This window comes from Rhagoletis pomonella, unplaced genomic scaffold (genome assembly GCF_013731165.1).
Source record: "Rhagoletis pomonella isolate Grant_MI unplaced genomic scaffold, Rhpom_1.0 Rhpom_scaffold_00003, whole genome shotgun sequence".
Taxonomy (NCBI): Eukaryota; Metazoa; Arthropoda; class Insecta; order Diptera; family Tephritidae; genus Rhagoletis; species Rhagoletis pomonella.
This window is the reverse complement of record NW_023458557.1, coordinates 12150594-12161475: the sequence shown is the minus strand read 5'-3', so window position 1 is coordinate 12161475 and position 10882 is coordinate 12150594. Positions and strand designations below refer to the sequence as shown.

General features: G+C 32.4%; 1 protein-coding gene across 1 annotated transcript; it reads left to right on the top strand.

The window, feature by feature from the left end:
• Positions 1-10568: 10568 nt before the first annotated feature.
• LOC118736471 lies at positions 10569-10882 on the top strand (the record flags this gene model as incomplete). Its single annotated transcript, XM_036466555.1, is given in 1 exon segment — positions 10569-10882. A coding segment is annotated over 1 exon segment (151 nt), but the record flags the coding sequence as incomplete, so codon positions are not given.

The following is a 10882-nucleotide window of genomic DNA, read 5'->3' as shown; positions in this document are numbered from 1 at the left end:
AGAAAAATGTAAATTTGTGTTATGATAATGTTATATTTGTTGCAAGTGTCTAGCTATGTGTTGCTAGGTTGCATGTGAATGCAGAAACGTATTCATGTACATTTTTTTAATAAAATTAAATAAATTAATATATAATTATATTAAATGTACTTTTATATTAGTTAGAATTGCTGATTTGCATTTCTGCATGACCATTTGTTAAATATAATTTATTCAGTAGTTAATGTTGCTAAAAACTTAAAAAGCATCTGTTCAAGTTCGCTTCTTGTACGAGTATTATATCATGTAAATAGTAAAAATGCATGTTAGTTAAAAAAATGATAAAATTGGTTTTTTCACATACTCACTTTAAAGATGGACGCATTTACAAAAAAATGTATCAAGCAATGTGTTTGTTAACTTCAAAATTAATTTTCGAAGATATTGGCCAGGGAATGCTTTAACTCCAAAACGTAGATTTGTTATCTAATAAATAGGTGAAAGCTATGAAAATATGCAAACTCATTGGTGATTTGCCGTCGGCATTTGGGTCGCAAAAATCGTTTTTTTTTTTTAACGATTCTTATTGTAGTTGCTACACTATTTTCAATGCAACAAATCCCAGTTTTCTAACTGCCTTAGTTTTTTCACAAACTCACTTTAAAGATGGACGCATTAACAAAAAAATTTACAAAGCAATGCCCTTGTTAACTTCAAAGTTGTTTTTGACTTTTACTGCAATACTCGTAGATATTATTTGTAAATAATAGTTCTGGAGTCAAATGCAAATCCATTTCCCAGGCATGCGCATATGGATACTTGTAGTACATACAAATGCGATCAACTAATTAGCAACGAAATTCAAAATGATATTGTTTGCAAATTATGTTTATTTATTTATTTTTAATAATTTCCTTTAAAACATAATTCAATCTATAACAGAAACCACAATAATAAAAGTTTAAAAGCTTGCACAAATTGCAAAATAATAAATCAAACTTCAAAAAATTGTTATAAAAATTTCAAAATTTTTAATTAGAATATTTAGAAAATTTTCGGGTATGCAGTATTGTAGTCCATTCAATTATAGTATATGAAAGTCCAAGCTTCTAGTCGTTAAAAATTACCGTTCATTTTTTAGAATTTTTTTGTGGAGGGTTGTTCGCATTTTCTTCCATATAACACATGAACAACATTTTTTTTTGTATGGGGAAAAAACAGCAACACCCCAACAAAAAAAATCTAAAAAATCAACGGTAATTTTTAACAACTTGAAACTTGCACTTTCTTATACTATAATTGAATGGACTACAATACTGCATACCCGAAATTTTTTTTTAAATATTCTAATTAAAAATTTGGATGACCATTTCTTGAAGTTTAATTCGTTTTTTTGCAATTTGTGCAAGCTTTTAAACTTTTATTATTGTGGTTTTTGTTACAGATTGAATTATATTTTAAATGAAAATAATTGAAAATAAATAAACATAATTTGCAACAATATCATATTGAATTTCGTTGCTAATTAGTTGATCGCATGTACATATGTATGTACCCCATACACATACTCCAAAATCATTTATTGATAAGGTTCTTGCACATGCACATAACATTACATATCCATATGTATGTACATACTAACTTTCTTCTTATTTGGGGCTGACAAACTTTAACTTAAGAGTCGACTTTATTTCGTCTACGAAAATGCCCCAATAGTTTTGGAGTCTAATGAAAATGCATTTCCCACGCATACATATATAAGTACATCCATACATACGTGCATATTGCTGTCTAAGTACCACGCACATATATACAAATGTACATATGTACAACTCACGGCAGCATACATACACACATACATAATTACGCGCATATTCAAATACAACAATAACTATTTCATTCCTAAACGCATGCGCATATTTCTCAAGGCCAAGTAAATTCTTTCATAAAAACAACCGCAGCACATCTCCCCGCAAATTCATCACCAACAAGCGCAACTTTGTCAATCCGACACAAAAATTCTAAAATCTTAAAATGAAGAAATCTCGGCCAGCCAAGTGAAAAGTGGCAATTATTTCTCTATAACCAGTAAAATAAGTTATCTCGAATCTTGGCAATTTTTGGTAATTTTTGACAAAACACTCTATTTCTCTGTTCCATACCAATATTTCAATCATTAACTAGTATTTTAAAGTGTCATTTTAATAAACATTAAATAAAAGTGTACGTTTTCTGCAGGAAAATACATTATTTTTTTTTAATGAAATCAAAACTTCTAAAATCACAAACATATGTGGTTTTATCGGAAGTTCACAGAGGTAACGTGGCAACTTAGCTCGTTTTCACATTTTTCGGTCCGAAATTGTAAAATTTTTGTCCATGACGCGCCACGATTTTTGTACAGGTGGGTCAATGTGCCTTGAACACCATTTACATATATACAAAAAAATTATTTTATTTATTTTTTAATATTAAAAATTTCTATACTTCAAAGCGTTTATAAAAGTATATTTACATATATGCACGGACGATTTTTAATATTTTTCATCCGTAAGCAAATCTTCAGAACCATAAAAGATTCAAACACATCAAAGTACAAGCAATGCAATGTCCAAGCTAGTGCTACTCCACTGTACATGTGTATATGAATGTATGCATGTATGCGTGTAAAAAATGTCAATTCCAGTTGGTTTTTAACCCTTTTAGCGGACATAGTTTTTTTTGGTTTCAGCTGGTTCCAACTGTTAATGAAGCACAATTTTTATGGTTAATCTTGATGAAAGTTACATGTATCGTCGAGAACATGGTTACATGCAGAATTTTAAATTAATTCATATTCTTCTCTATATAAAATGTACGAGTATGGCTTTATTAAATGTAAACTTATGCGAAAACCTAAATATTTCGTCAACTAAGGGTTAATTTTGGTGGCGTCGTGGCAATTCGCAGAAATGTAATAATTTGTCTGTGATTGGTTGACAGCGAGGGGAAGACGAAAGCGGTACAATCGTACATATGTATGCACATATTTACATTTAATAATGCATACATATTTATGCGTTTGTCTTTTTGAATATATGAAGAATTTCATATATGTAGTGATTTAGAGGTTGAAGTTTGAATGATGTACTGTGGCGCGTATGCTAGAGGCGACGCGACTTTTTGGCGTCTCGCCGTTTGTCTTAGTTCAAATCCCGGACGGACCAAGTAATAATTTTTTTTTTTTGGTATTTTTTTAATTGTCATATTCATATTCCATTTTAAATTTTACTATTAGCTTTGTTTAAAATAATATATGTAAATAGATATGTAGGTACAAACGCATGCATAATTTCACATAATCGCTCAAATTTGCCAAAAGTTACTGAATATTAGTTATTGGAATTAAAATTTTATGCGAATCCAATTTTTATTCCCATTTTTAGAAAGCGCAAGTATGTATATGTTCGTGCCACAAAAATTATTTCATAAGTAGTTAATTTTAAACACAAATATGTATGTACACTGGCAAAGTGAGTGCATCCTGTTTTTTGTTTAATATTTGCAATGTTTTTAAGTTAAACTTTTATGTTATTTTCGACGGGAATTGCGGTTTTATGCATATAGCAAGTGCAATTTGTAAAAAATAGCGCAAATTTTTTTTTATTTGTTTGCAAACGGTCATGCGCATTTTATTCTACAAGAAATTCACTTTTATTTGGTAAAAAGTGCAAAAAGCCGTCAGCAATAAATAATCGTTAAAAATCAACCGGATTTTTTAGCCGCTTAAAACTTGATCATGTTCCACTAGAAGTAAAAAACCGATCTATCTGCGTACTCAAAATTTTTCTAAAAACTCAGATTAAACAGGTCAAAATTTAGACGAGAATTCGTTGAATTTTTCTATGTTCTGTGTAAAGTTTGAAAATTTGACTTGTATAGTTTTGATTAAAGCGTGAACCACATTTTTATAAAACGATAATAAAAAAAAATTAATTGAAAAACATTGCAAATATTAATCAAAAAACACCATGCACTCACTTTTGATTGCCAGTATATGTATGCATGTACATATGTGTGTAAACTTTATGCCAAACTATCATTATTTTAAATTGTATTTGCATCTTCATAAAAGGAGAACAAGATAAAAAATTTAACAAAAATTACAAATTAATGAAAATTATGTGAAGATTTACCATATTTTCGTTTATTTGCTCACAAAGAACATCACATTTCATGTTGCTCAACATTGTATTATGTTATCAACATTAAATTCAACAGAATTTTTACATTCCGACTTGAACTTTTCTAACGCTGTTAATTTTTCGTCCGCGAATAGTTTCCACTTTCAGTTTGCACCTTCTCTATCTATCTAAGTTCTCTGGTAAAATATAGCCACCTAAAAGTCTACACGTCCATTTTCTGACAGTCAGTTATGGCAGCTTATTCATATTATAGTTAGCCCTTAACAATTCATATGCGGAAGCTCTTCTAAATGCAATGAAGGAAAGGAAAGGTACGCTTATGGAAAATCATGCATATATTGCTGCACTTTAAATGGATCCGTGCTTTAATTTCGACAATGCGCCTCTTCTAAGCTATGATCAAAAGCAAGCTGCTGTGGTAATTATTAATATTTTGATTTTGATCATGGTGGAATAATAACAAGGTGTTGTCAGTAGCGACGTGTTTGTTGTAATTTTGACAAGATCGGCATGCTTATTTTCAGGACTGCCGATCTTAATTTTTATACTACTATTCGTTGGGAAATAGTATCTAAAATACTCCATTTTAGTATTTCGTTTTATAGCGATTTTTAAACAACTTGGTGTTTTCAGAACGATATTAATATTTAAAATTGCTGGATTTGTATAATTTGTGTCGTCAAAATATAAAATATAAAAGATATCGTGGTTATCAATGCAAAAAGACGTTCACAAAAATCGTATGGAAAGGGGATTTTTTATATTAAATATCTTTTGCTACATTGTCATAATATCGAGCCAAATGGACAACTGATACTGATAGCGGCAGTATGGTTAAATTACGATTTCGATTATATTATCGATATTTATGTGTTTTAATCTATTTAAAATATCATTTACCGTCTTTTAGGAAATTGCTTTATTTTACGGCCTTTACTTTTTTATAAGTTACAATATATGTCCAAGCTGTGTGGAGCTGACGATACAAACATATATTTAGGCTTATAAGCATGTAATTATAAATTTTTCTACATTTAATTTGAAATAGTATTCACAAACGGATTACAAGTAGTAAATAATTAGTACCTTTTCTAATACTTTAAAATGCGTGACCGGAATAGACCTGCCGAAAAAGTGAGGTTAAGTTACTGACAACACCTTGTTATTATTACACCATGGATTTTGATATTTTTTTTTAATATTTTGATTTTGATATTGCATATTAATATTTTGATTTTGATGTTTTTCCTAAATACTCCTTCCTTTATTTGCAGGATCACTTAATTAGGATACTTGATATGACAATTAAAATTGGTAAGCCGTCAGAAGACCAGTACTTCCTTCCCCAAGATGAACTTCCCTCCACATCGAAAGGCATATACGCTTCACGTAAACGCAAAACGCAAGGAGGAGAAATGGCCTTTAAGGAAAGACTAGCTAACTTTGCGATAGGGAAATGGAGCCATTTGACAATATTTTGGACTATTGTCGAAAATTACATCGGAATGATGCCGATATGCTACAATTAATGGGAGTTGTACTAGCCATACCTGCAACACAAGTTTCTGTTTAAAGAGCGCCCAGTGCACTTTCAACAATATTAACTAAACTTCGAACGAAACTTTCAAAGAAATCCTTGTCAAATTTATTAATTACAAAATTACATTTTTAGCTCCTAAATTTTTCAACGCCAGATGTTGAAGGTAGCAACCAAGCAAAACTATTTGGTTTTTATCAGTTTTTATTACCATACTGTGTATACTCATATACAAATTTAAGTGCAGTATTAAATAAATATACGTACTTATGTGCATAGAATATGAATTATCTTAAGAGTTTTAATTTAATAAATATAAGTGCGGAAATAAACATTGCTTTAATATGAAATTTCAAAAAATATTCAAAAAACTTAAACCATATTTAACATATAGGCTAGCCTAGCCTAGCCTTTTCATTTGGCACCTAATTTTTTTAATCCAACAAACGGTCCAGATTTTAAAATCTATAAAAATTAGGTAACCCTGTTCTAAAAAAGATCCCTTCTGGCACATCTTTAGATTCCTCTTAGATAGCCTCTTCGGTTCACATCTCACTATTGAAAATCGGGTGAACAGTGTAAATATTACAATATTTTAGACAGGTGGAAACCCTATTCAAAAAAATAAAAACTTATTTCATATCTTGAGACCAAGCCCCTTCGTTTGACACCTCATTTTTGAAAATCAAGCCAAGGATGTAAATATTATACTATTGTAAACAGGCGGAAACTCTAATAAAAAAATACATCCTTATTGTACGTCTTCAGGTCCAGCCCTTTATTTTGACGCCTTATTTTTATTAATCCAACGAACTTTACAAAAAAAATAAAAACTTATTTAATATCTTGAGGCCAAGGCCTTTCGTTTGACACCTCATTTTTGAAAATCATGCGAAGGATGTAAATATTATACTTTTGTAGACAGGCGGAAACTCTATTCAAAAAATAAGTCCTTATTGTACGTCTTCAGGCCCAGCCCTTTAACTTGACGCCTTATTTTTTTTAATCCAACGAACCGTACAAATAAATAAAAACTAGTTTAATATGTGGAGTCCAACGGCTTTCATTTGTCATCTCATTTTTGAAAATCATGCAAAGGATGTAAGTATTATAATTTTTTAGGCAGGCGGCAACTCTATTCAAAAAATAAATTGTGCGTATTCAGGCCCAGCCCTTTCATTTGACACCTTATTTTTTTAATCCAACGAACCGTGCAGATTTTATAATTTTTAAAAAGGTAGCAATCCTATTAAAAAAATAAAAACTTCTTTCATATCTAGAGGCCAAGCCTTTTCATTTGACACCTCTTTTGAAAATCGAATGAACAGTGTAAGTCTTATGCAATTAACAAAATTGCCTTCGCATAGAATAGTATCTCTAGCCACACCAACTTTCCGCGTCTGACGCAGCATTTACATTCACTTATGAATGAGAACGAAAAATAGTAGGGATGCTCAAATTTCATCGATATTCGATATTATCGATGATAAGACGTAAAATATCGATGTTTTATAATCGATTGCGGACTATGCACAACATCGGTACATCGATACCTTGCACACATAATCAATGCGTCGATGAATCGAAATTTTCTCTAGTCATACATATGTATCCACCTAAGCGTGCATTTAAAGAAAATTTTCTTATTTGTGGTCCTGCAAGCATAAAGGGTTTGTATTATGTTGCATTTTAGTATTGTCGGAAATATTTTACCCTTTCGTCAAAGGTGTAGAAAGAGATTAATATAAAAAATCTTATTTTCAGGGGAGTAGCTTTTGCAATGGCACCAAAGAGCCGTTTTTGGCAGTTTTTTGGCAAGGCAAGCGGCAGCGAAGCAAGATGCCGATTTTGCTTCAAAATTATCAAAACTTGCGGAAATACCACAAATTTGAAAACCCACATCGAAAAGCTGCATAACTCATTGCTTAATAGCAATACAACTGGGGAAGAGAATGCAGTTGCATCTTCATCAGATATTGGGATATCGAAACAATCCATTGCGCAAACTTCGTCTAGCTGTACTCCATTATTATCTCCTGACTCATCCTTGGAAGCTATACCTATTGCTTCTGGTCACAGTTTAGCTGCCAGAGATTCATGTAAATCATCTGTTCTGGCGAAATCATATCAACCAAGTTGAATGAAAGCTGATCACGATGAGAATGGTGGCAACCTCATCACCTTCTAAAGAAGCTGAATTCATCCACACACAGTAACACCGAATTATGTATTATAAATCACCTTAATTTGTATATGGCGCCCGAGCGAAATAAAGCGAACCAAATAAATTTAACAAAAAAAAGTACATTGTACATGATTCTATTTCGTGGACGTCGGCGGTCAAATATGAACAATTTCGAGTGAGTTAGAAATAACTATTTGATAGGGAGAAACCTTAAGACATTTTAAAGTGAAAACCCTAAAACTAAAAAGTCTAAATTGTGAATATGAACACAAAAACCACGATCTAACGTGTGTGTATATAATATCGGAAACAAACAATTTAAATCTGAAAAAACTTTAAAACCTTAAAACTATCAAATAACAAAGTCGTAATTCTAACCTAATCAAAAAAAATTGGCGCTTTGCAAAAAAAAAAAAAAAAAAAAAAAAAATTTAGAAGGAGGAACCTATCAAACCCGTCCCCACAGCAGGAGCAACAAAGCCATTGGTTGTGTATCCAGTTTTCACCCGGTTGAAACCTCCCATTATAGCCCAAAAATTAAACGGTGATTTTAATAAATATAATAAAAGGTCGCAGTAAGTAAAGGAACATTTTACTTCAAAATATTTGCAATAAAAAACTTAAGTACTGACATCCCTACGACACACACTCGTACATATGTAAAACAACTTTCATGCGAAAAACCGACCGTCTTAAATTCTTGTGCAAATTCATATTTACATATATAAAGGAACGGTTGCAAAAAAAAATCGCAGCAATTTTTACATATTATATACTTTTCCACAATTTCCCGCCTTTTTTATATACCCCGGCACTCGTACACCTACGAAACATACATAAAGTTGCCTGTACAGTAATACATATGTATATACTATATACTGTGTATGTATGTACACATATTAATAATTTACGCGCCAAAAATAATACATAGTATCATACGTATATACAAATTGGGGACAAAACAAAAAAAAAAACAATTTGTATGTAAATACATACATATATGCATAGTTGAGTGAAAAACATATTGCATTTACCGCAACAACTGAAGCAAACATATGTATATCTGTGCATTTGTACAGGCTTTACACTTACGCTCATTCGACAAAATAAAAAACTCACGGCGCACATATGCATACATACATACAGTAGTAGGCACATTAGGGCCGCCCTCACAAATCCGAAAGTGGACTTTATTTTAAATTTAAAAATATCGTTTCGTGAAAACTTTAGAAGCAAATTGAAGTACAAAGAATATAATATTAATAGTTCATCACAACTCCAAAAGTAAATGTACAGTCGATTAAGCACGGAGAGTTCGCATGATTGTCCATACATGCCCCATACTGCTTCTAAAATCACACCAGGTAGTTCACATTAAGGGTAGCATACTCGAATAATTTATTAAATAAGGCATCTATTTCAATTAAAAGGTAAACCATTTGGGAAATAATTAATAACAAGTAACTCTCAAAGTATAGCTCGAATAACAACTCAATTGAAGTTGATCAACCTTCTCACTAACTCCAAACTCGTTCAATCGAAAGTTTTTACAAACTCAAAACTCTAACGCAAGCGGAAAACTCACTCACTCAACCTCCTATTCTCATTCACTCGATAAAACCCACACATTAACAACAATGGAAGCACAAAAAGATGTTCTTGAAGTCGACCCCAAGCACCCCTCTGACGCCAAGAAGAGGGAAAGCTCTAAGTCAAGGGTAGACAAAGACTTTAAACGGTTTATCTTTGAAACAAATAGATTGGAGGTATTTTGCTCAAAATGGTCAGCCTCCATGCTTTCAGACCAAACCGAAGCACTTTTGAAGGTCAAAATTTCTCAGATCGATCAAAATTGGGAAATGGTATTAGATACTTACCAGTCTGTGTGCATTTCTGACTCTTATTCAAATCTAAGTGAGTCAATCGAACACAAATTCGATAAAGTCTGTGAAAGCTATCAAAATTGCAAAGCAGAGATGACTGAAGCGCTAGAAATCTCTAAACCCCAAAACTCAAGCTCAGACCCAAGCAACTCAACAGCTTGCAATAATAAAGGGGAATCATCTGGCATTTTTCTCCAAGTACCACCATGCGACACACAAGATTTTTACGGTGGATTCGAGGAATGGCCTGCCTTTAGGGATATGTTCACGGCAGTGTACATAAGGCACCCGAAACTCACTCCTGCCCAAAAGCTGTATCACTTAAGATATAAGACAAAAGGACAAGCAGGTGCGATTGTAAAACAGTACCCACTTAACTATGACAGCTTTGATATCGCATGGGAAGCCTTAAGATCGCGATATGAAAATCGCAGAATTTTGGTGGATAATCAACTAAAAACCCTTTTCAGTCTTCAACCACTTAATAGTGAAAATAGTGGATCTCTGCAAAAATTGCAAAATACTATCAACACCTGCCTCGCTATTTTATCCTCCCAAGACGTTTCAGTATCGAATTGGGACCCAATATTAGTGCATATATGCACCTCAAAACTTCCGGAAGAAACTCTAGCTCTTTGGGAACAATCTCTCTCATCGAGAAAAGATCTCCCACTTTGGTCCGAAATGGACAAATTCTTAACCACTCGATACGAAGTTTTGGAAAGATTGAATTCTAACAGACCGTCCAAGACAAAACCACCCCACAATTCTACTCAAAACTCAAGCCATAAACCCAGTTTTCAAAATTTTCAACCCAATTTTAACTCCACTAAGTCTCAAACCTTTAACCCAAACTCAACAAGAACTCGTGCCTATCATAACGAACAAAGATTCGCTAGTTTATGCAAACTATGTAAAGCATCCCCGGCGCACCCTCTCAAAATATGCCAAAAATTTAAAGCAATGCAAGTACAAGAACGGATAAATTTTGTACGAGAAAATAATTTCTGTAAGAATTGTCTGGCTTTTTCCCATACATCAAAAGAATGTGGAAGCAGCTTTACTTGCGTGTACTGCCAAAAGCCACATCACTCGATGTTACATATAAACTCTA